Source organism: Salvelinus sp. IW2-2015, linkage group LG8 (genome assembly GCF_002910315.2).
Source record: "Salvelinus sp. IW2-2015 linkage group LG8, ASM291031v2, whole genome shotgun sequence".
NCBI classification, from domain to species: Eukaryota; Metazoa; Chordata; class Actinopteri; order Salmoniformes; family Salmonidae; genus Salvelinus; species Salvelinus sp. IW2-2015.
This window is the reverse complement of record NC_036848.1, coordinates 32,803,028-32,829,504: the sequence shown is the minus strand read 5'-3', so window position 1 is coordinate 32,829,504 and position 26,477 is coordinate 32,803,028. Positions and strand designations below refer to the sequence as shown.

Genomic DNA, 26,477 nt, shown 5'->3' with positions numbered 1-26,477 from the left:
GTCCTTCCTCAAAACAAAGCCCCAGGCAATCCTAGAGAAACAGGAGATTCCTCAAATAGTGATGTGTTTACTTCTCACCCTTTTTTGTGTAGAAGAGCATCTGGACAAACTGAAGTRTTACACTCCCCTAATCTCTGCCTAAACCGCATCACCCAACTGGGACAAAAACACGCCGCCTCGTCACATKCCACTAGAATAGCACAACATACTGCTATGGAGCAGGTAGAGAATGGCTCTACCACCTGCCTCTACAAATCAGCTATTCAGTGGCCTAGTGATGGTCCMAGACCCTGAGGACTTCCTGTATAGAAAGCTAATTAGGAGTACTATTGGACTTTACTGTGTGTGTGTCCAGTCCACGCACATATCTTTCTAATTTCCTAATCTATTACACGTCATCTAAATCAGAGTTTGTCAAACATCAGAGCCCCTAAGATTTTGTATTCAARGATTAGGTTCATGGAAGCAGGAAGCTACAACTGATCAGCGCTGATACTACTGACTCCTATCCCTGTTTTTTCATACTTTTCTTATGAGTAAGGCCATAGAGTCTCTCTCGCAAGTGACAGTGGTGTGCTAGTGAGTGTCCTTATCAGCGAATCCTGTCATTCTGCTCTCCTGACACCCAACAGACAGGAAGTGATACGGCCATGAAGGTTAGTCAGGACTGTTGTTTTTGTGAATCAAACTGCAGACTGTAGTTAAGGGGAGTTCAGCCGAGCCAAGACTGAAAAAGACCCCAGATAATGAGAATTGTGTGTGTAGTTAACACATGTCAAAGTTCAGATTTCAATAACGCAATCGCTATATTAGTCAGATCCTGTCGGAAATCMCACTCAATAAGGTAAAACTGCAAAGCCTATCATTTTATTAACATACTTTAATATAAGAGCTGTGTGCCATCTATACTGAACAAAAATATAAATGCAACAGTGTTTTTCCCATGTTTCATGAGCTGAAATTWAAAAAATGCCAGAAACTTTCCATAAGCACAAAAAGCKTCCCTCAAATTTTGTGCACACCTGCATTTACATCCGGGTTAGTGAACATTTCTCCATTGCCAAGATAATCCATCCACCTGACAGGTGTGACATATCAAGAAGCATGATCATTACACAGGTGCACCTTGTTCTGGGGACAATAAAAGGCCACTGTGCAGTTTTGTCACAGAACACAATGCCACAGATTTCTCAAGTTGAGGGAGTGTGCAATTGGCATGTTGACTGCAGGAATGTCCACCAAAGCTGTTGCCAGAGAAATTAATGCTAATTTCTCAATAAGCCGCCTCCAACGTCGTTTTACAGAATATGGCAGTACATCCAACCGGCCTCACAACGGCAGATCACATGTAACCACACCAGCCCAGGGGCYGAGGATTATTTGATTGTGGGGAAAAACTCATTCTGATTGGCTGGGCCTGGCTCCCCAGTGGGTGGGCCTATTTTCTTACATGCTACTTTCCAAGAAGCAACCTACCCTTCTCGTCATTCCCTCTGGCCAATAGTAAAACATCTGTTGCCAGGAGGCTATACATGTGCAAACTTACAGAGATGATGAGTGTTGGCATGAAAAACTGCTTAGGGGGGAAATTAAAGGAGTCGGTCCGGTCTAATTGGTAGTCCTGAAAAGCAAACAGMAAAAAGCACTGTCTTCGCCATGAAGATGTTTGATCCTGGGTGTACGTGAGCTGGGAGTGTGTTTTACAGGTAATCACATTCATGGTCGGCCTCCCGMGTGGCGCAGCGGTCTAAGGCTTGAGGCGTCACTACAGCCCCGGGGTCAATCCCAGGCTGCGTCACAGCCGGCCGTGACCAGGAGACCTATGAGGCGGAGCAGAATTGGCCCAGAGTCGTCTGGGTTAAGGGAGGGTTTGGCGGCTGGCCGGGATTTCCTTGTCCCGTCACGTGCTAGCGACTCCTTGTGGCGGGCCAGGCGCCTGCAAGCTGACTTCGGTCACCAGTTGGACGGTGTTTCCTCCGACACATTGTCTAGAAGCAATGTGGCTTGGCGGGGTCGTGCTTCGTAGGACGCATGGCTCTCGGCCTCTCCCGAGTCCATAGGGAAGTTGCAGCGATGGGACAAGACTAACTACAAATTGGGGAGAAAAAGGGATAAAAGTACAATCCCCGAAAAATATAAATATATGGTAACGGAATTACGCCGAGACTTAGATTTTTCACTTCACAAAATGTACACCAAACAAAAACTATTGATTTGACAGTTTAACAAACCATAGAAATCTATGCACAAGGACTATTTTWAACAAATTCCACAGAAAATTGTACAAACAAACATTTACAGGAAGAACTGTGCAGGTAAAAAGTTTGGTAACAGAATTACAATAAAATCTCCCTCAGTTTATTCTGCTAACTTTGTATCTGCACATTYTATCCAGTAATTTAGTTTTTACTGTGTAAATTGTTCAAATTAGTCATYGTGCATTGAGTTGCATGGTTTGTTAAACTTTGAAGTCAATGGTTTGTTTGGCATACAATACCAGTCAGAAGTTTCACCACACCTACTCATTCAAGGGTTATATATTTACTATTTTATACATTGTAGAATAATAGTGAAGACATCAAAACTATGAAATAACACATATGGAATCATGTAGTAWCCAAAAAAAAGTGTTAAATACATTTGAGATTMTTCAAAAGTAGCCACATATGCTGAGCCGTTGTTGGCTGMTTTTCCTTCACTCTGCRGTCGAACTCATCCCAAACCATCTCAATTGGGTTGAGGGTGGGTGATTGTGGAGGCGAGGTCATCTGATGCAGCACTCCATCACTCTCCTTCTTGGTCAAATAGCCCTGAAACAACCTGGAGATGTGTTTTGGGTCATTGTCCTGTTGAAAAACAAATGATCGTCCCACTAAGCGTAAACCAGATGGAATGGCTTATCGCTGCAGAATGCTGTGGTAGCCATGCTGGGTAAGTGTGCATTGAATTCTAAATAAAATCACTGACAGTGTCACCAGCAAAGCACCCCCACACCACCTCCTCCATGCTTCACAGTGGGAATGACACATGCAGAGCTCATCTGTTCACTTACTCTGCGTCTCACAAAGAGAGGTTGGAACCAAAAATCTCAAATTTGGCCAAATCATCAGACCAATTGACAGATTTCCACTGGTCTAATGTCCATTGTCSTGTTTCTTGGCCCAAGCAAGTCTCTTCCTATTGGTGTCCTTTAGTAGTTGTTTCTTTGCAGTAATTCGACCATGAAGGCCTGATTCACGCAGTCTCCTCTGAACAGTTGATGTTGCGATGTGTCTGTTACTTGAACTCTGAAGCATTTATTTAGGCTGCAATCTGAGGTGCAGTTATCTCTAATGAACTTATCTTCTGTGGCGGTCCTCATGAGAGCGGGTTTCATCATAGCGCTTGATGGTTTTTATGACTGCACTTGAAGAAACTTTGGAAGTCCTTTACATTTTCCAGATTGACTGACCTTCATGTCTTAAAGTAATGATGGACTGTCGTTTCTCTTTGTTTATTTGAGCTGTTCTTGCTAGAGTTCGGCATGGCCGATTAATTAGGGCCGATTTCAAGTTTTCATAACAATCGGTAATCAGCATTTTTGGGCGTCGATTATGGCCAATTACATTGCATTCCACGAGGAAACCTCGTGGCAGGATGACCACCCGTTACGCGAGTGCAGCAAGGAGCCAAGGTAAGTTGCTAGCTAGCAGTTAAAATAAATTCATGTTAGCAGGCAATATTAACTAGGGAAATTGTGTCACTTCTCTTGCGTTCATTGCACGCAGAGTCAGGGTATATGCAACAGTTTGGGCTGCCTGGCTCGTTGCAAACTGATTTGCCAGAACTTTACATAATAACATAACATTGAAGGTTGTGCAATGTAACAGCAATATTTAGACTTCGGGTTGCCACCCGTTTGATAACATACGAACGGTTCCATATGTCACTGAAAGAATAAACGTCTTGTTTTCAAAATGATAGTTTCCGGATTTGACCATATTAATGACCAACGGCTCGTATTTCTGTGTTTATTATATTATAATTAAGTATGATTTGATAGAGCAGTGTGATTGAGYGGTGGTAGGCGGCAGCAGGCTCGTAAGCATTCATTCAAACTTTACTGCGTTTGCCAGCAGCTCTTAGCAATGCTTGCTTCACAGCGCTGTTTATGACTTCAAGCCTATCAACTCCTGAGATTAGGCTGGCAATACTAAAGGGCCAATTAGAACATCCAATAGTCAAAGGTATACGAAATACAAATGGTAKAGAGAGAAKAGTTGACACGTCATAATTCCTAKAATAACTACAACCTAAAACGTCTTAACTGGGAATATTGAACCACCAGCTTTCATATGTTCATGTTGTGAGCAAGGAACTTAAACGTTAGCATTTTTACATGGTACATATTGCACTTTTACTTTCTTCTCCAACACGGTGCTTTTGCATTATTTAAACTAAATTGAGCATGTTTCATTATTTATTTGAGACTAAATTGATTTTATTGATGTATTACATTAAGTTAAAATAAGTGTTCATTCAGTAGTTGTAATTGTCATTATTACTATTATACACATCCACACAGTTGAAGTTGGAAGTTTACATACACCTTAGCCAAATACATTTAAACTCAGTTTCACAATTCCTGACATTTAATTCTAGTAAATATTCCTGGTCTAAAGTCAGTTAGGATCACCACTTTATTTTAAGAATGTGAAATGTCAGAATAATAGTAGAGAGAATTATATATTTCAGTTTGTATATCACATTCCCAGTTGAGTCAGAAGTTTACATACACTCAATTAGTATTTGTAGCATTGCCTTTAAATTGTTTAACTTGGGTCAAACGTTTTGGGCAGCCTTCCACAAGCTTCCCATAATACATTGGATGAATTTTGTCCGATTCCTCCTGACAGATCTGGTGTAACTGAGTCAGGTTTGTAGGCCTCCTTGCTCGCACACGCTTTTTCAGTTCTGCCACAAATTGTCTATAGAGTTGAGGTCAGGGCTTTGTGATGGCCACTCCAATACCTTGACTTTGTTGTCCCAAGCCATTGACCACAACTTTGGAAGTATGCTTGGGGTGATTGTCCATTTGGAATACTCATTTGCAACCAAGCTTTAACTTCCTGACTGATGTCTTGAGATGTTGCTTCAATATATCCACAATTTTCCTACTCATGATGCCACTATTTTGTGAAGTGCACCAGTCCCTCCTGCAGCAAAGCACCCCAACAACCTGATGCTGCCACCCCCAAGCTTCCGTGCTTCACGGTTGGATGGTGTTCTTTGGCTTGCAAGCCTCCCCCTTTTTCCTCCAAACTAACGATGGTCATTATGGCCAAACAGTTCTATTTTTGTTTCATCAGACCGAGGACATTTCTCCAAAAAGTATGATCTTTGCCCCATGTGCAGTTGTAAACCGTAGTCTGGCTTTTTTTAATGGTGGTTTTGGAGCAGTGGCTTCTTCCTTGCTGAGCGGGTCATTCAGGTTATGTTGACATAGGACTCGTTGTATTGTGGATATTGATACTTTGTACCCGTTTCCTCCAGCATCTTCACAATAGTCCTTTGCTGTTGTTCTGGGATTGATTTGCACTTTCCGCACCAAAGTACGTTCATCTCTAGGAGAAAGAACGCATCTCCTTCCTGAGCGTATGACGGCTGCGTGGTCCCATGGTGTTCATACTTGCGTACTACTGTTTGTACAGATGAATGTGGTACCTTCAGGCGTTTGGAAATTGCTCCCAAGGATGAACCAGACTTGTGGAGGTCTACAATTATTTTCTGAGGTCTTGTCGGATTTCTTTTGATTTTCCATAATGTCAAGCAAAGAGGACTGAGTTTGAAAGTAGGCCTTGAAATACATCCACAGGTACACCTCCAATTGACTCAAATGGTGTCAATTAGCCTATCAGAAGCTTCTGAAGCCATGACATCAATTTCTGGAATTTTCCAAGCTGTTTAAAAAGGCACAGTCAATGTTGTGTATGTAAACTTCTGACCCACTGGAATTGTGATAGTGAATTATAAGTTAAATGGGCCTCCCGGGTGGCGCAGTGGTCTAAGGCACTGCATCGCTGTGCCACCAGAGATTCTGGGTCGAGCCAGGCTCTGTCTCAGCCGGCCGCGACAGGGAGGCCCATGGGCGGCGCACAATTGGCCCAGCGTCGTCCGGGTTAGGAGGGTTTGGCCAGCAGGGATATCCTTGTTTCATCGCACACTAGTGACTCCTGTGGCGGACGGCGCAGTGCACGCTGACCAGGTCGCCAGGTGTTTCCTACGACACATCATCGTCTTTAAACAATTGTTGGAAAAATGAAATGTGTCATGCACAAAGTAGATGTCCTCACCGACTTGCCAAAACTATAGTTTGTTAACAAGACATTTTTGGGGTGGTGAAAAACGAGCTTTAATGACCCCAACCTAAGTGTATTGTAAACATTTATATATAATATAAATGTTACATTTTTTTTTTTTCTTTTTTTTTTTATCTTTATTTTAACAGGGAAAACAGACTGAGACCTAGATCTCTTTACGGCTGTGCCCTGTGTAAACATGTGACATGTACAGTTTTAGACAACAGACAAGAACATTTCAAAACATACACAATTCAACAGAAACAATCACAGACAACATCATATTGATCCTCCATAAACATTTTAAAATGGGCAAGGACACCAGAGTGTCTAACTTAAGTTGGATCTGCAGTTTGTTCCAATAATAAGGTGCAAAGGAACTGAAGGCAGTCCTACCCAACTCTGTGGAGACCGCAGGAGTCTCTAATGTAATCCACATCTGTGATCTGGTTTTAAAATTAGTACATCTTGTGGAAATTAATGATGATTATGGAGGTAGTTTTAAAAAAGTGCTTTATAAATAAACAAGAGAGCATGTTGCTCTCGCCTCACAGATAGAGAGACCCAACCCACATGTTGATATAGGATACAGTGATGAGTTCTGTAACTATCACCCGTGATAAACCTGAGTGCACAATGGTAAATAGCATCCAGTGGTTTTAATGTTGTGTTTGCCGATGCATGCATATAGATAATATCACCATAATCTAAAAACGGACATAAAGTAGCCTGCACAATTTTTTTCCTATTTACAGAGGACAGACAAGCCCTGTTTCTGTAAAGGAATCCTATCTGAATTTGAGCTTTTTTCCCAATTCAGTAACATGTTTTTTAAAAGAAAGCCTATCATCTAACCATACCCCTAAGTATTTATATGCAGAGACCTTATTGATTTGAGTACCATCCAAGCTAGTGATATCAAACGTGTTTCTAACTGGGAGTTTAGACCTAGAAAAAACATGACATTTGTTTCTTAGCGTTTAAAACAAAGTTTAAGCTGTAAAAGAGACCCTGTTAGTATCCTAAATCAGACTCCAACTGCATTAAAGCTTGGTCCGCTGTTGGAGCAATAGAGTACATAACTGTGTCATCTGCATATAAATGGATTTACAATATCTGACATCATCACCAATGTTGTTTATATAAAGTGAGAACAATAGTGGCCAATTATTGAACCCTGAGGGACCCTTTAAGTAACTGTAAGGGTCAGACTTGACCCATCGACCATGACGGCTTGAGTTCTATCTTTAAGATAGTCATAAAACCATCGCAGCAGCATCAGTGCCCAGTCCTATAGATGACAGCTTACTCAAAAGATAGCATGGTCTACAGTGTCAAAAGCTTTGACAAATCTACAAACAACGCAGCACAGTGCTTTCTATCGTCTAAGCATTTGCAATATCATTTACAACAAGCATAGTGGCCGATTGGTACGTGTTTAATCTAAAACCAGATTGATTGTACTAAGAATACTGTTAGCAGAAAGAAAAGATTGTAACTGTTTGTTGACTATAGATTCTAGAATCTTTACCAGACAAGGGAGCCTAGAGATGGGTCGATAGTTATCCAAATCACTACCGTCACCTCCCTTATGTAATGGCAGAACAAAACTGCTTTCCACACCTTAGGGATATTTCCTGTGCTTAATGTTAGATTAAAAATGTGTGTTACTGGACCAGCAAAAATAGGTGCAGCACACTTAAGTAAGTACGGGTCTAAATTGTCAGCGCCTAAGGATTTCTTAGTATCAATGGCACACAGGGCAATTAGAACCCTGCTTCAGTTATTTTCTGGAAACTAAAAACAGGGTTACCATTTTTCAGAGTAACGGTTGAAAAGCAAGACGAAAAATCAACTAACTGGCCAGTACCACAAAGTCCACTTTTCCTTTCAAATAAAAAACCAGCAGAGATGAAATGCTTATTAAAAGCATCCACAAATATCATTTTTTTCAGTTAGAATACAGAAGTCTGAGGTAATTTGCTTAGGAAGAGAAACAGCAGAATTCCCCCGTTTCAGTGAATTAACGGTTTTCCAGAATTTTGCAGGATCTCCTGCAGAATCTGTCATAGCATTAAGGAAGTAATTTGATTTTGCCTTTTTGACAGCTGCAGTACATTTATTTCTCAATTGCCTAAAAAACAGCCAATCAGCTGGAGTACCTGTTTTCCTCGCCAAGGCCCAGGCCCGATTCTTTTGCAGGAAAAGACCTGACAATTCAGGAGAGAACCAAGAACTGGTTCGGTTTCTTTCTGTGATTCTTAAGCGGGCATGTTTATCAGACATAGAGGTAACAATAGAAGGAAAAAAGCAAGGGCTAAAACCGGGTCCAGAAAGCAGCAAGTGGATAAAAGCTCAGAGTGATATAAGTCAAGGATAAAAGCTTGCTGTGAGAAAATGTTATAATTTCTCTTAGAGATTATACAGGATCAGAGTGTTTCAGCCTGGTATCTCTAATACAAGCAATAGGGCAGTGGTCACTGATATCATTTGCAAAAACCCCACTGGCTGTGTATTTATGGGGGTATTTGTTAGAATAATGTCTAGAGAGTGGATTTTACTGGGTTCTTAAAGTTGGGACGGGTTGGTTTAGTTATCAGCTGAGTTAGATTTAGCTCAGTACAAATGCCTTTTAATTTATCGGATACTGTGAGAGCCAATCCAGGTTAAAATCTCCCAAAATCAGTAATTCAGAGTTTGCATAATTAGACAGTATATCAGATAATTTGCATAGAGTACAAGGAGGAGCTGAGGGGGGGCGATATACCCCTGCTAGAGTTAATGAGCATTATTACCAAGTACCACGTTAAAACTAGACATTCATATTGCTTTGAGACAGAGGTTGATATGGACACAGAAACATTTAAGCAGCATTTAACATAAATCGCAATACCACCACCTCTACCAACTCTATCAGTTCTATAAATATTGTATCCAATCAACTGAACATCTGAATCTGGCACAGAATCACACAGCCACGATTCAGATACAATCAGAACGTCAACATTTGATTGTGAGACCAAAATTTCAATAAAGTCCAACTTTTGGATCAGGCTTCTAGCATCTAAATGAATTATTCCAATACCATTGCTACGGGAATTCATATCAGATGGAGTATCCAAGGTAGCACCTGAAGCTGCACTAGATGAGCAATAAACCATTTTCGAGCTATTGACAGAGCTCAATTTTATGGGGACAAGATTACTACTAACAATACCTCTCTGCATGTGAGTAGTATTCGCAATACGGTGATTGGACAATAAACAGAATTGCAGAAGGGTTGTTAACTGTAGTTTGTTCCATATTTGCAATTGAGGAACTAATTAATGAAACTGGGAGAGGAGCATTGAACACAGTCTGATAGGGGAGCGTACAATCCCAAAAGTCAACCCCGAGAATACACAACGTCAGGTATCAAAGGCTCTACATGAGGCAAGAGTAAGAGACATGTTGGTGGAGAGGATGCTGGAGCCATACCTGTTAAGATGTAAATTGTCCGAAGAAATAGACCTGGTCGGTCTGTAAAAGCTGCAAAGTTATCCACAAAAGGAATTCTCATCGTGCAGCAGTATCCCTTAAGCCAGGTGTGTAATTGGCGTATACGACTAAAAACCATATCCGTGTAGCGGGGATGGAAATGGACCGGAAACAACACACTGCTTCCCAGATTCCAGCAGCGTATTTAACAATGTTTTAAAATCGTCTCTCAATTTCTCTGACTGCTGGAGTTTAATGTCATTTGACCCAACATGGACAATGACAGTTGAAGCGGCGGAGTGCTTGCTAATAAGAGTCGGTCATGGAATCTAGGTCAGAGATCCTAGCGCCAGGGTAGCAGAAGGTCTCAGCTTTCCGGATTGAAACGTTTCGGACCATGGATGAACCCACCACGAGAACGGAAGGACTACAGATGGGTTTATTGGGTAAATGACGGGGCCTCTCCCGGGTGATCTGCCTCCTAGCAGGTTGAGGGGGCTAGCAGCTGAGACTGACGACCTAGTGGCAGCAAGGAGCGCAGATGAGTGTGCTTGGGCACTTCCACCTGAGAGTGAGATGGCAGCAGTAGAGATGAAGCGGAGGGACCCTGTACAGTATGATTGGAATGCACTTCCAGGTCTTCCAGGACCTTGAATCTCCTCCCCAATTGTAGCACCTCCGAAACATTTGATGGATTCCGTTTCCTGGAGTGCTTTCCTCCCCGGACAGCAATCCAGGCATCCTGAGGCGGAGTAGAAGGGGTGGAACAGACCAGGCCCTTCGGTTTAGCTCCTAGTCTGGACCATGGCTCATTTAAGGGAACTGAATGGAGTTTCACAGTTACAGGCTCCCCCGAAGTGGAGGTGCCGAGCCAGGGGCAGGTGACGTCGTCGAATTTGGAGGTGGTTTGTATAACCATGGAGTCCAGGAGTTCTTCGTCCTCCTTGATCTGGCCCAAGACAGATACTCTCCCCTCCAGCTCAGCGACTCTCTGGCTCAGGTACTGGCAGGTGGTACATCCAGGGGCGAGCGAAGCCATGAGAGACAGGTGGGTTTGGGCCCGAGGCTAGCAGTTAGCAGTTTGTTTTTAGCCTAAAGCCAGCTTTTTGTCGAACTTTTCCAGAGAGAAAAAACACTTTTTCTCCTAGCACTTTTTCACTTTTTCGACCTAGCCAACATATAAAGACCAATTTTTTAACCAGAAGATTGTCACTCGGGTCCGGTCTCGACCTGGACCAGTCAAGGTACGGGGTCGGGTCGAGGTCTGGTTGTCCTCAGGTTTGGGTCTGTTTGGTCTGTCTTAAAAAAATAAAAATATTGGGTCCGGGTCTGATAATCCTCAAGTCCGTTTTGGTCCTGGTTCAACTTTTTGGAGCCAAGAAGACTTCTACCTCTGAGCCAAGGGTTATGTGCCACAAACAAAGTTAACTTCCTACATACATATATCGATTAATCGGCTAGAGATATATATATATATCCGATTTATCAGGTATCGGCTTTTTTTGGTCCTCCAATAATCGGTATCGGCGTTGAAAAATCATAGTCGGTCGACCTCTAGTTCTTGCCATAATATGGACTTGGTCTTTTACCAAATAGGGCCATCTTCTGTATACCACCCCTACCTTGTAACACAACTGATTGGCTCAAACACATTGAGGAAAKWAATTCCACAAAATGAACTAAAGGCACACCTGTTAATTGAAATTMATTCCAGGTGACTACCTCATGAAGCTGGTTGATAGAATGGCAAGAGTGTGCCAAGCTGTCATCAAGGCAAAGGGTGGTTACTTTGAATAATCTTGAATATAAAATATATTTTSATTTGTTTGACACTTTTAGKGTTACTACATGATTCCATGTGTTATTTCATAGTTTTGATGTCTTCACTATTATTCTATAATGTAGAAAATAGTACAAATAAAGAAAAACCCTGGAATGAGTAGGTGTGTCCCAGCTTTGACTGGTACTGTACATCGCAGCGTGACTCCGTTATTGTGAATTGCCCCTTTCCTCTCTCTGAGTTCACTACTCCAGTGTTGCCCAGCTAAGATCCCTTCACCATATAATCATGTGCGTCTTGGCTCACTTAATTTGCTGTGGAAATAAACACAGGAACACTGGATACCTTGGAATTTCTCACATGAAACTCCACTTAAATTATTGTATCGTTAGAAACTCAAGGGGGGTTAGGGGGAGAAAAGCACAAGATTCAGTGAGCATTCTGTTTTGTTCCTATAGTAACGCCATATGAATAGCGCAGATCGTGTTGACAGGCGCTGTGATGATTACCCTTTTCAACGGCCTCCCTATTTGCAAAGATGCGAGCCTTAGATAAATGCTGCCCATATTACACAACAAAGGCGCCATAACAACCCTGCATTTCTAACCACTGCAGTGGCCGGGTTAGTTACCACARACTCTCTCAACACAGATGGTCACTCCGTTGTCGCATTTAGTGTATGCACACACAGTGGTGTCCGTTAAACATCCATGGCAGTGGTTTATTTGACAAGGGAGGTTGGAAGCCAGATAACTGCACTTTCTCCGGCCCCATTCATCTAAACGCTTGGTGACAGGTCCTCTCAGCGTCGCAAAAAGTCCTCACACCACATTTAGCACGTGGTCCATAGGAAATTAACCTTAACACAGAACCGGGCCTCTCTCGCTCCGTGGATATTACGGATTTCCATGGCTATAACTTCAATGGAATGGTAGCTCAGGCTCTCAGTAATATTGGGATCAGAACTAACTGGCCCCAAATAATTTTTCCACTGCTGCGGACAAAAAGAGAGTGCGACTGTGGTTCCGCTTACTCTTCCTGCAGAGTATAACAGGTGGAACATTTAAATCAGAGAAGAAAAACTACTAAAAACATAGTYTTTTTCTGTGAACCAATGATTTGTTCTTTTAGTTGGGAGGGATTGAATTGCTGAAGCAYAATAATGAGCAAAATACTGCACACTACAAAAATAATTGCAGAATGTATCAAGATTGTAACACTATTTGATGGAGTAGATTTTATGTGTGGGAGCTAAACCAACACTTTCATAACATAAAGCCGCTGCAGCTGCACAGAGCTCTGATAACAGAGGGTTCTTACATGAAACCTGTAGCCTGGGGGTGAAGAACAAACGTGCTTACCTCCGAGAGTCTGACTCCGGAGTAGCCGAGCAGCCCCCTGCAAACACGTAGGCTGATGGCCAGAGTCTCCGTGCCGTGCCCTCTAACTGAWACGATGGGTCTCTCACTGGGGTGCCAGGTCCTTCTGCAACTAGCCTCCCAGGCCCTATCACCCAACCCCCGCTCCCCCAGAGATGTGGCGCTGAGCTGGTCTACGGCACTAGCATGTTTAGGGTTAGAGTAATCCCAGCATTTGCATCCTGCATCCAAAAACATCCCCTGCCCAGTGTCATAAGATAACTTCAGATACAGAGGGAGGGGTGAGCAGCGGCCTCTGCTGCCCTGGTCGCTAACTTCTKGCTGGTGAGAATGTGGGCGTGCTTTGCTTTGACTCCAAGACATGCTGTAGTCTGAAGTGACAAAGTCATTTCTGGTCTCGGCAGACTCCAGCACTGTCCCACGACACACAGCAGCTTCTATGTCCTCAGATGCCATAGTGATGCTCAATGTCCCAGCTGTCCCTTCCTGGCACGGAGCTTCAGATCAGACTATTTAAAGGTGGAGGATAGGGATGGTCTTAATCAGGAACATACACAGCCAGTAATACTCCTCCGGACAGAAGTGAAAATAGAAGCTTTTACAGCTGACAAACCAGCCCGGAGAACAGGTGACCCTTGGCAAAATTAGGAATTTCCCGAGAGAACTGTCCGGTGTTGAGAGCTTGCATATCCCTTCTTCAGAGTGGGGTGTGTGACAAGGCAGTCACTGAGGCTTTGGCTCGCTCCTCCCGAGTCCAACAGCCATGCCTGCTTTCTGGATCTGAGAAAAGCAGAAGACAAAAGGGAAACAGATTAGCACCAGAACAGACACAATCACATACTGTAACATAAGCCAAGTTCCTTTGATACTTTTACTTTGTAGAGACTGTCATCATGCTGTTAGAATGTCAGTTATAACAACCTAGTTCTGTTGTGTCTCTGCATACACTATTTGGGTTTTGTCATTTGTGTTTCACATTAACACCAATGGACAAGGGGGGGGCTTTTTTCTGAAGTCTTTCGTCTGTCTCCTACCTGGACAACATCCACTACTGAAGCGCAGGTTGACTCAATCATTCCCCTCGTTTACATCCACGGGGAGGCTGGTTTAGGGTCATGAAATATTGTATGGATGAAGACGGGTGGGTGGCGTTCGGGTTGAATAAAGACAATAATTTTTTTAATGGAGAAACGCATCATTCTTGTGCAATTTATAAGCTACATTTAGATTTTTCATTATTTTTAGGCTAACTTTTGGTGCGCCAAATTGTCTAAATGTCAAAAATCGGCAAAATGATTTACTATTAATTTCTATTGGGCACAAAATAATCTGAAACACAACCAAAACAAACAGCAAATGCATCCAACAAGTTTGTAGAGTCACAAGCTTGATGAAATCATTGTGTAAACTTTTGACTACTTTAATACAGATAAGTGAATGTCCCAATATTTGTCCCCTAATATTGGACTAGGTAAAAATAAATAAAACGGTTCACCCGATATGGATGAAAATACCCTCAAATTAAAGCTGGACCTTAACTTCGGTTCTTGTATAATTTCAAATCGAAAGTGCTGGAGTACAGAGGCAAAAAAARGTCACTGTCCCAATACGTTGAGCTCACTGTATAGTCGGGCAGTTGTGGGTGGGTTATTAGCCATTGTGGGCAGGTACATAAAACAAACAGCTGATGTCCACATCCACTACTGCGGAMGGCAGCAGAAAATCCTGCTGTAAAAAAGGCGTGGGTAATTGGAATGTAAGGCCTGCACAAGGGAGGACCAGTTCAGAGAAGTTGGAGAATTGGGTCCATTGATCCTGGGTCAATTTATCTAGTAGTCAAGGCCGAGTAACCCGCCAACTTCCCACACAGACACTCAGTAAAGCAAGGTGTCTGAAGAGCAACAGCCTCTTTTTAAAGATAAATGTCAAATTATGTAAGAAATTAAAAGAATCAGCTGTAATCAGATGACAGAAAACAAGTACCAAGTGATCGGAGCCTGTGTTAGTTTAAATCTATTAAATGGGCAACCCTAAACTTGAAACAATAATTCCTGTTGAGGCTATGCAGAGTTTATTTATATTATGTTACAAAACAAGTGTAGGCCTAAATTCACTGGTCATTGTGTAGAAYATATTTTGGGTTCTGATAGGGTTTCACAGTTAAACTAAGCTCATGAAGCATGTAAAAGGTTGTAATTCTTCAAGAATCACTGGATTTCATTCATTTATAAGTCTAAAAATGGATGTAGCAACTGCAGATTGCCCCTCTAACAAAAGGCAGTTTGTTGTTGCTCCATGGTGTAAGGCACTGACTGTACAGTAACTTTGTGTGACAATATACAGTACCAGTCAAAAGTTGACACCTACTCATTCAAGTGTTCCTTTATTTTTAATATTTTCTACTTAGTAGAATAAGTGAATACATCAAAACTATGAAATAACACATATGGAATCATGCAGGGATGCACGATATCGGCATTGGCCGATATTAGCTAAAAAACAAAGCCATCATCGACCAGATGTCTAGTTTAACGCCGATGTGCAAAACCGATGACAAAGCTGACATGCATACCTATATAACGTAGGTACATGACGTAATAACGCCACATAAAATTTAGAGCTACATGGGCAACACAGCATTCCTAACCTAGCCCACAAAGTCTACTGTGTGAATCAAGCAGTCATTTGAAAGAGTAAGAACATTTCAGCGAGACAACTCAAAGGCAAAATTCATTMAAGCCAAGAYAATTGGAATTCATTGCCCTTGACAATCAACTGTTCCCTGTCGTGGGTGATGTTGGCTTTCGCCGACTGGTCGAGTACCGGTACACAATACCAAGTGCGCTATTTTKCAGAGGTTGCCCTACCAGAGTTACACAGTAATAGCATCACGACTAACATTTGGACCAGCGATATCAGCCCCATGAGCATGCCGAGTCTGACAGCACAGTGGGTCGTCGAGGATATTGTATACATTCTGTATACTTCTTTGGACACTGTTAACTAACCTCCAGACGAGCATCAATGCCATACAACTCTCCTTCCGTGGCCTCCAACTGCTCTTAAATGCAAGTGAAACTAAATGCATGCTCTTCAACTGATCGCTGCCAGCACCTGTCCACCCATCCAGCATCACTACTCTGGACAGTTCTGACTTAGAATATGTGGACAACTACAAATACCTAGGTGTATGGTTAGACTGTAAACTCTCCTTCCAGACTCACATTAAGCATCTCCAATCGAAAATTAAATCTAGAATCGGCTTCCTATTTCACAACAAAGCATCCTTCACTCATGCTGCCTAACATACCCTCGTAAAACTGACCATCCTGCTGATCCTTGACTTCGGCTATGTCATTTACAAAATAGCCTCCAACACTCTACTCAGCAAACTGGATGCAGTCTATCACAGTGCCATCCGTTTTGTCACCAAAGCCCCATGTACTACCCACCACTGCGACCTGTATGCGCTCGTTGGCTGGCCCTCGCTTCATATTCGTCGCCAAACCCACTGGCTCCAGGTCATCTAAGTCTATGCTAGGTAAAGCCCCACCTTATCTCAGCTCACTGGTCACCATAGCAGCACGCGCTACAGCAGGTATATTTCAATGGTCACCCCCTAAGCCAATTCCTCCTTTGGCCGCCATTCCTTCCAGTTCTCTGCTGCCAATGACTGGAACGAATTGCAAAAATCACTGAAGCTGGAGACCCATATCTCCCTCACTAACTTTAAGCACCAGCTGTCAGAGCAGCTCACAGATCACTGCACATAGCCCATCTGTAAAAAGCCCATCCAACTACCTCATCCCCATACTGKKRTKYWWWKGMKCMWWWRMAYMMCAGTATCTCACTTGCACATTCATCTTCTGCATATCTATCACTCCAGTGTTTAATTGCTAAATTGTAATTATTTCACCACTATGGCCTATKTATTGCCTTACCTCCCTTAGCTTACCTCAATTGCACACACTGTATATCCTTTTTTCCCCCTCTATTGTGTTATTGACTATGTTTGTTTATTCCATGTGTGACGCTGTGTTGTTGTTTGTGTCGCACTGCTTTGCTTTATCTTGGCCAGGTCGCAGTTGGTTAAATAAAGGTGAAATAAAAATAAATAAAAAGTTTGTACTGAGGAAAGTCGTATTGCATGCTCATGAATGTGCTGGTTGTCATACTGCTGCCGCCAATTCAATGGCATTTGAGAACATGAACACACTAGCTAGCTCCATTCGAACAACTGACTGGAGAAATAAGCTCATCAACTACGTCTACAGCAAACRTGATACCCTCTGTCATGGCATTGAAACGCCTGCTCAACAAAACTGCCAACATATGCTGTGAACAAGCAATTCGGTGGCATTCTCTTTACTGTGTGGCCACCATACTCGATGCCATGTACAAGAACCGCTACTTCGATGCAGACAAGAAACAGGGTTTACATGAAATGTTACATACACAGCTGAACAAGATGGAAACGGACAGTGACAGTGTGCGCCGAGGAAGAGAGGCCATGGACAGACAGAGCTGAAACTTCACTTTTTGACATGTAGGACGGAATCCTGGTTGAGAATGAAAACGACTGGACAACAAAACAGCACAGCAAGTAAGTGAAAGAAATCGATTTTAATGATGTTTTACTGGTAATGGGGACATCTGTAAATGCCAAGAAAACGTTTTGGTCAATCGGTGTGTAACCTTTATTTAACTTGGTAAATCAGTTAAGAACAAATTCTTCATTACAATGACAGCGTACCCCGGCCAAACCCTAACCTGGACGGCGCTGGGCCAATTGTGCGCCGCCCTATGGTCCTCCCAATCACGGCCAGTTGTGATACAGCCTGGAATCGAACCAGGGTCTGTAGTGATGCCTCCAGCACTGAGATGCAGTGCCTTAGAACACTGCGCCACTCGGGAGCCCWTGACAGCGGTTCCACACGTTCCYGTGACGTTGTGTGGGAAAAATATTCTTCTATATTCCATTATATTCTTAGCCTACTATAAAATGTAGGCTTTGTGTGTTGACTGTGATCAGGGTAAGTGYGTTGTCTGTTAAATGAACAAWATAACTATGGATTTCATGTGCATGGCACAGCCATGTAGTACATTGGCTGCACAAACGAGTAACATAATTCAACTCAAAATTATGCTCATATTTTCTGTACAAAATACATTAGTAGTCATGTTTTAGGACCTGCCTAAATGGATCTCTTTGTGATGGTGTATATTAAAATGGATTTATTAAAACAGACGTGCCCCCGTATCGGCCCACGCCTATTCCCACTCCTTAACTTGCCGACGTGTGCACGTTAGGTATGAAACGTTTATCCCAGCCAAAGCATGTGGTAAAAATGGGACTATATGAATTTTATTCCTGAAAACATTGCCWGATTTTTTTCTACAGGCAACATACCGTTTACATATGTATAGATTGCATACTGTACTGTTAGTGATATTTGGGTTGTTAGATTTGTTCCGACATTTCTTAAAAATATACAGTACCAGTCAAAGGTTTGGACACACCTACTCATTCAAGGGTTTTTCTTTATTTTTACTATATTCTACTATGTAGAGTAACAGTAAAGACACCAAAACTATGAAGTAACACATATGGAATCATGTAGTAACCAAAAAAAAGTGTTAAAGAAATCTAAATCTATTTTATACTTGRCTCTTMAAAGTAGCCACCCTTTGCCTTGATGACGGCTTTACACACTCTTAGCATTCTCTCAACCAGCTTCATGAGGTTGTCACCTGGAATGGGTTTTAATTAACAGGTTTCCCTTCTTAATTTGTGGAATTTCCTTCTTAATGTGTTTGAGCCAATCAGTTGAGTTGTGACAAGGTAGGGGTGGTATACAGAAGATGGTCTTTTACCAAAGTCCATATTATGGCAAGAACAGCTCAAATAAGCAAAGAGAAACGACAGTCCAGCATTACTTTAAGACATGAAGGTCAGTCAATTCGGAAAATTTCAAGAGCTTTGAGTTTCTTCAAGTGCAGTCGCAAAAACCATCAAGTGCCATGATGAAACTGGCTCTCATGAGGACYGCCACAGGAAAGGAAGAACCTGATCACCTCTGCTGCAGGGGATAATTTCATTAGATATAACTGCACCTCAGATTGCAGCCTAAATAAATGCTTCAGAGTTCAAGTAACAGCATATCTCAACATCAAYTGTTCAGAGGAGACTGTGTGAGTCAGGCCTTCATGGTCAAATTGCTGCAAAGAAACCACTACTAAAGGACACCAATAAGATGAAGACTTGCTTGTGCCAAGAAACACGAGCAATGGACATTAGACCGGTGGAAATCTGTCCTTTGGTCTGAGTCCAGTGGCGACCCGTCATTCAAAGCAGGTGGGGCTTGCCTGTCATGCATATTATTTTGGCATTAATACGGGTCACATATCAATTTGTAAACAATGTAAAAAATGTATAATTGAGTTAATAAAGTCACATACTCAAGAGAACAGAGACCATGTTTGTAAGGCAGCTCCAAAATGCAGGTGTTTCAGCCTAGCTCAGTGATTTCTGTTGTGGTGGGGCAAGCCAACAGATAATACGGAGCATTGCGCTGTGTTTGGCTCAGTGTTCTGTCACCCATGGGGACACTACATCACTGCCAAGTCTAATGGTAGAGCTAGAAAAGTCTAGCCCCTTGGATGCTGCCATAGAGTTACATTAGAAGTGCCCATCCATGAAGGCTCAAGGTCATTGGCCACAGATAAAATGACATCAAATCACATTATATGTACAGTAGCTTTGATTGGACTGATCATGTCAACATCATACTTTCAAAAATCTTAGCTAGCAGTCATCATCATAAATCAAGTCGACAATCTACTGGCAAATCCTTTTAAATCCTTGTCATAAGAAGAGAAATAATGAAGAGAAATTATAGATAAAAAGTATCAGTGCTCATCTGCCATTGGACATAAACATTACACAAGTTGGAAATCGCAACTTCAACAATGAGTGGTTTGGAAGGAATCAGTGACAGCCAGTGGCTAACTGCAAGCATTGCAAAGCAATCACTAGCCTGCTATTCAGTAGAGTGTCTGTGTGGTCCCAAATCTGGGATTAAGGGCTCTTTTCCAAGTTAAAAAAGATAAACATTCAACATTGGCCATGCTGTCAATGAAGCATGATTTGTGCTGCGCTCAAAACAACTTAACTTGGAACTAAGAAGTCTTGAACTCACTGAAGTCAAGTTACCTGGGAAGTTGGGAATAAAYGAGCTCCGACTGGGAAAATAGGTTATGAACGGTCATCCAACTCAGAATTGTAAACCCGGCCTCTTTCTAAAGCTACGACCTGACGATCAATGACGTCATCATGATTCAACCTTGTTTCCCCCCCGAGTTCCAAGTTGTTTTGAAATCACCATAAATCCAGAGAATACCGGACTTTGATGACAAAATTTGCCCACGAAGGACTGCCGCGCCACCTTCCTGTTCAAGCGAGCACAGGAGAAGGTGAGTCCAAAAAATGTATTGTATGCTGCTGCATAAATTATGTAATATGCCAGGGAGATATGTACACTGTAGCTAAGAAAGTAATACTAAGTGTGTGGTGTGAAGTAMGCTGTTAGTAGCCCATGTGCCTCACCCTAATAATGTGKTCCCTTTTCCCCCTCTTAATTTCATCTACCATTCTGACTTGGTGGTGCACATGCAGCCCATAACCTGTTTTAGAGAAATGTAATCATTGAATATTATAAGAGCTTTCATTGTCTGCCTATATGCCCCCTTCATTTATCCTACGGTTCTGACTTGGTATACAGGGAGAATACTGGAAGAACGACCCATGTTCTGAATTCTGTTGCTGTACATTAAGTGCTAAACAAATAGTTATATTGACTACGTTCATCCTAGCTCTTAATCGAAATGACGGATTGCCTCTTATCCGCTTGTCGTCGCCTTATGCCATAGTTTGTACATCTCAATTGTCATTAGAAAACACATTTGTTTAAGCAAGTCAGCCATATCAGGAAAAAAAAGGCAGTAAATGAGGCTCAATTAACTGTTTCACTACCAGACAAGGCTCAGCTGATAGCCAAGTGTAGCATTGGTAAGATGCTGTTGTTGGAACAGCTTTATGTAGGCCCTAACAGTTTGTGGGCACCGTTTGTCACCGTTATTGCTCAATTAACGTATTGTTTAGTGGCTTTGCTGGCATGCATCCCCAAATCTTGAGGGGTTTGCCCCACCAAGATTTGCATGCCAAAATCACCAATGGATCAGTCCAAATTTGAGATTTTTGGTTCCAACCGCAGTGTCTCTGAGATGCAGAGTAAGTGAACAGATGATGTCTGCATGTGTGGTTCCCACCATGAAGCATGGAGGAGGTGGTGTGATGGTGCTTTGCTGGTGACACTGTCAGTGATTTATTTAGAATTCAAGGCACACTTAACCAGCATGGCTACCACAGAATTCTTCAGCGATACGCCACCCCATCTGGTTTGCGCTTAGTGGGACTATCAATTGTTTTTCAACAGGACAATGACCCAAAACACACCTCCAGGCTGTATAAGGGCTATTTGACCAAGGAGAGTGATGAAGTGCTGCATCAGATGACCTGGCCTCCACAATCACCCACCCTCAACCCAATTGAGATGGTTTGGGATGAGTTGGACCGCAGAGTGAAGGAAAAGCAGCCAACAAGTGCTCAGCATATGTGGGAACTCCTGCAAGACTACTGGGAAAGCATTCCAGGTGAAGCTGGTTGAGAGAATGCCAAGAGTGTGCCAAGAGTGTGCAAAGCTGTCATCAAGGCAAAGGGYGGCTAATCTCAAATATATTTTTGATTTGTTTAACACTTTTTTGGTTACTACATGATGCCATGTGTTATTTCATATTTTTGATGTCTTCACTATTATTATACAATGTAGAAAATAGTACGAAAAAAAACACTTGAATGAGTAGGTGTCCAAAATTTTGACTGGTATTGTATACAAAAATTTTACTGCATTGTTAGAAGTAAGTAACATGGGCAGTTTCATGCACCTGCTATAACATCTGCTAAACTGTGTATGGGCCAATAAACTTTGATTGGATGACTAGGTCAATTCAAACATGGATAGCATTGGCTGTGACACTCTGTCCTGAGCAAATGATTCATTTCTGAGCCAGCAATGAAATCAGACAATTAGGCCTACATAACTCATCTGTGCAGACTGAGGTTCATTTATCAAATTAATTTCAATGAATGGACTTAAAATAATCACCAAGATGAGACATACAAGAGCAGAGCATCGTGATATGTCTGTACCCATAAACATTGTGAAAATCAATAAAGTTACAAAGGCGGTAAGTAAGGAATCACTAGTCATTTGAAGCATGCCTTGGCACGTGTATGCATGTGTGCTCCAACTTGCTTTCTCTACATTTAGCCAAGACTTAGCTACATCTCGCAGAAAATGTGTATAACTTACCAAAAATGTAGGCAAATGTAGTGGAAACTCGCGGTAAACAGTCCTCAAAAGCGATTCAATTAAAAAGTGATAGGACTTTTATCCTCCACGACGAGTCACGAAACCGTGAAAGTTGCCGAGTGAGATGAAAAGGGCACCCTTAGCAGCATTGATTAGGACCTGCTGTTGTTGTGTTGGTAGTTGGTAGCCCATTTGCTGCGGTGGCGGTTGGACAATAGCCGCTGAGTAGTTAAGATATGCAAATTCAATGCACTGTCACTACATTGGAATGTCTGTGGCTAGTGTTTCACGAGGCAATTAGTTTGACAGCGGCCTTGTCCAAATACTTATACTTGCGTTTTAAATAGTAGACATAAACATTTTTTTTAAATAGTAGACATTTTCGGTATGCGAAAAAATAACGTTTTATAGTATGTGAAAATGTTGTATGCTTTCAATTCCAGTATTTCATACAAATTTCGGATTTTCATCTAGTAGGATTTTGCAGCGCGCTATTGAGGAAGATAATTATCTTTCTAGACCCACGTGTATGACAATAGCTGAACCAAAATGAACGATTGGCGGGAAACAACGGAATTGTGCATTAGAGTATGCATTCTCAGTGGGATGAGCCTAGCATGCTGATATTTGTTGCGTACTACAGTCGTTTTTACTAAACAGTACGTTGTAAATAGTATGTAGTACGCAGTTTAAGTAGGCAATCTAGCATTAGGAGTCTGTATATTGGTTAGACTCCCTGAGTTGTGCATCATTCTGGTGTGTGGTGAAGGAAAATAACTCTACCACTATAGAGCTCCACAGTGGGGGTGTCGTAATACCCATAAAACCTTCCGGTCAAACAAAGAAATGGTTCCAATCGTTTTTCCACCATWAATTTTTCCCATGGGGAATTTTAGAAACACTTAAAATAAGGGCTGTGTTTCTTGTCGGCTTACCCCAGTGTGATGTTTTGATAACCATRCAAATCTCACTAGGGCAAGGTGACTTTTATCAATATATTCAGATCTATTTACTCTCACAATCGAAAATACTAATTCACATCAAAGTAGACCTCATGCAGGTATTGTGTTAATGTAAAACTTGCTCAAGACAGTTCACAAAATGTACTATTTAAATAAATGTAGGTAGTAAATTAATTGCTAAATTTAACTAACAATAGATAATTCATCCAGAGATTCTTACCTTTGCCTCAATTCGGCAGTCTCGTCCAGACATCATGGCATTTCTAGTTCTTTATGATAGCCACATTAGCAGCTAATTAACGTTTCAATTTTGGGGGGTAAATACAGGTGACTATATTGATAAAAGTCCCCTTGTCCTAGAGAAATGTACACGGTTATCAAAGCGTTATGCCAGGGTAAACCTACACGAAACACAGCCCTTATTTTAAGTGTTTGTTGATTTGATTGAATATACTGTACTCTTTACCATCTACTGCATCTTGCCTATGCCGTTCGGCCGTCGCTCATCCATATATTTATATGTACATATTCTAATTCATTCGTTTACACTTGTGTGTAAAAGGTAGTTGTCATGAAATTGTTAGATTCCTTGTTAGATATTACTGCATGGTTGGAACTATAAGCACAAGCATTTCACTACACTCGCATTAACATCTGCTAACGATGTGTATGTGACAAATACAATTTGATTTGATTTGAAGAAAGTAATACTAAGTGTATGTTGTGAAGTAAGCTGTTAGTAGCCCATGTGCCTCACCCTCATAATTTGGTCCCTTTTCCCCTCTTAATTTCACCTACTGTTCTGATTTGGTGGTGCACATGTAGCCTATAGCCTGTTTTAGAGAAATGTAGTCATCGAATATTGTTCGAAATTTCATTATCTGCTTATATGCCGCTTTTATTTATCCTACGGTTCTGACTTGGTGTACAGGGAGAATACTGGAAAAACGGCCCATGTTCTGAATTCCGTTTTACGGGCTCCTAACCAACTGTGCTATTTTGTGTTTTTTCGCATTGTTTGTAACTTATTTTGTACATAATGTTGCTGCTACCGTCTCTTATGACTGAAAAGAGCTTCTGGATAGCAGAACAGCGGTTACTCACCTCGAACTGGACAAAGATTTTTCTTTAATGAGTCCRACCCGAAGGATATACTGCTTCTCCGAGACCAGTCCCAAATCCCTGTCGTTCGCGTGAAGAAAATACGGAAATACAGGGGGCGGAGATCAGGGTGCCTTGTGAGAATTTGTCGGCGAGTGGGTAACCCGCCTCTACCATCCGTTCTATTGGCCAACTTGCAATCACTGGAAAATTAACTGGATATGCACTCTCAACTATCCTACCAACGGGACATTAAAAACTGTATATCTTATGTTTCACGAGTCGTGGCTGAATGACGACACAGATAATATACAGTTGGCCGGGTTTTCCGTGCATCGGCAAGACAGAACAGCTACGTCTGGTAAGACGAGGGGTGGTGGTGTCTTTTTGTCAATAACAGTTGGTGCGCAATGTCTAATATTAAAGAGGTCTYGAGGTAATGCTCGCCAGAAGTAGAGTACCTCAAGATGAACTGTAGACCACACTGTCTACCAAGAGAGTTTTCATCTATTTTTCGTAGCCGTCTATTTACCACCACAAACCGATGCTGGTACTAAGACCGCACTCAATGAGCTGTATTAGGCCATAAGCAAACAGGAAAATGCTCATCCAGAAGTGGTACTCCTAGTGGCCGGGGACTTTAATGCAGGCAAACTTAAATCTGTTTGACCTCATTTCTACCAGCATGTCACATGTGAAAAAAACTCTAGACCACCTTTACACCACACACATATAAAGCTTTCCCTCGCCCTCCATTTGGCAAATCTGACCATAATTCTATCCTCCTGATTCCTACTTTGAAGCAAAAACTAAAGCAGGAAGTACCAGTGACTCACTCAATATGGACATGATCAGATGACGTGGATGCTACGCGACAAGACTGATTTGCTAGCACAGACTGGAATATATTCCGGGATACATCAAGTGACGTTGAGGAGTATACCACCTCAGTCACCGGCTTCATCAATAAGTGAATCGACGACGTCGTCCCAACAGTGATCGTACGTACATATCCCAACCAGAAGCCATGGATTACAGGCAACATCCGCACCGAGCTAAAGGCTAGAGCTGCCGAATTCAAGGAGCGGGACACTAATCTGGACGCGGATAAGAAATCCCGCTATGCCCTCAGATGAACCATCAAACAGGCAAAGCATCAGTACAGGACTAAGATTGAATCGTACTACACCGGCTCTGACGCTCGTCGGATGTGGCAGGGCTTGCAAACTATTACGGACTACAAAGGGAAACCCAGCTGTGAGCTGCCCATCTGAGCCTTTTATGCTTGCTTCAAGGTAAGCAACACTGAAGCATGCATGAGAGCACCACCTGTTCCGGACGACTGTGTGATCACGCTCTCCGTAGCCGATGTGAACAAGACCTGAAAAATAGGTCAACATTCACAAAGCTGCGGGGCCAGACGGATTTCCAGGAYGTGTACTATGAGCATGTGTGGACCAAATGGCAAGTGTCTTCACTGACATTTTCAAACTCTCCCTGATCCAGTCTGTAATACTTACATGTTTCAAGCAGACCACCATAGTCCCTGTGCCCAARGAAGCAAAGGTAACCTGCCGAAATGACTACCACCCCGTAGCACTCACATTGGTAGCCATAAAGTGCCTTGAAAGGCTTGTCATGGCTCACATCAACACCATCATCCCGGAAACCCTAGGCCCACTTCAGTTCTCATACTGCCTCAACAGATCCACAAATGACGCTATCTCAATCGCACTCCACACTGCCCTTTCTCACCTAGACAAAAGGAACACCTATGTGAGAATGCTGGTCATTGACTACAGCTCAGCATTCAACAGCATAGTACCCACAAAGCGCATCACTAAGTTAAGGACCCTGGGACTAAACACCTCCCTCTGCAACTGGATCCTGGACTTCCTGACGGGTCACCCCCAGGYGGTAAGGGTAGGTAACAGCACAACTGCCACGCTGATCCTAAACACGGGGGCCCCTCAGGGGTGTGTCCTTAGTCCCCTCCTGTACTCCCTGTT

The 26,477-nt window shown here is 42.3% G+C and overlaps 1 protein-coding gene across 2 annotated transcripts in view; it reads right to left on the bottom strand.

Moving 5' to 3' along the window:
• LOC111967754 (1-phosphatidylinositol 4,5-bisphosphate phosphodiesterase epsilon-1-like) overlaps positions 1–22,610 on the bottom strand; it is a 98,450-nt gene extending 75,840 nt beyond the window's left edge. For both annotated transcript variants that reach the window (XM_023993082.2, XM_023993083.2), the window contains exons 1-2: positions 22,406–22,610; positions 12,957–13,754 (exon numbers count right to left, since the gene is read on the bottom strand). In XM_023993082.2, coding sequence (XP_023848850.1) covers positions 12,957–13,430 — 474 coding nt within the window. In that variant the 5' untranslated portion in view covers positions 13,431–13,754; positions 22,406–22,610. The remainder of the gene's footprint in view (positions 1–12,956; positions 13,755–22,405) is intronic.
• Positions 22,611–26,477: the final 3,867 nt, after the last annotated feature.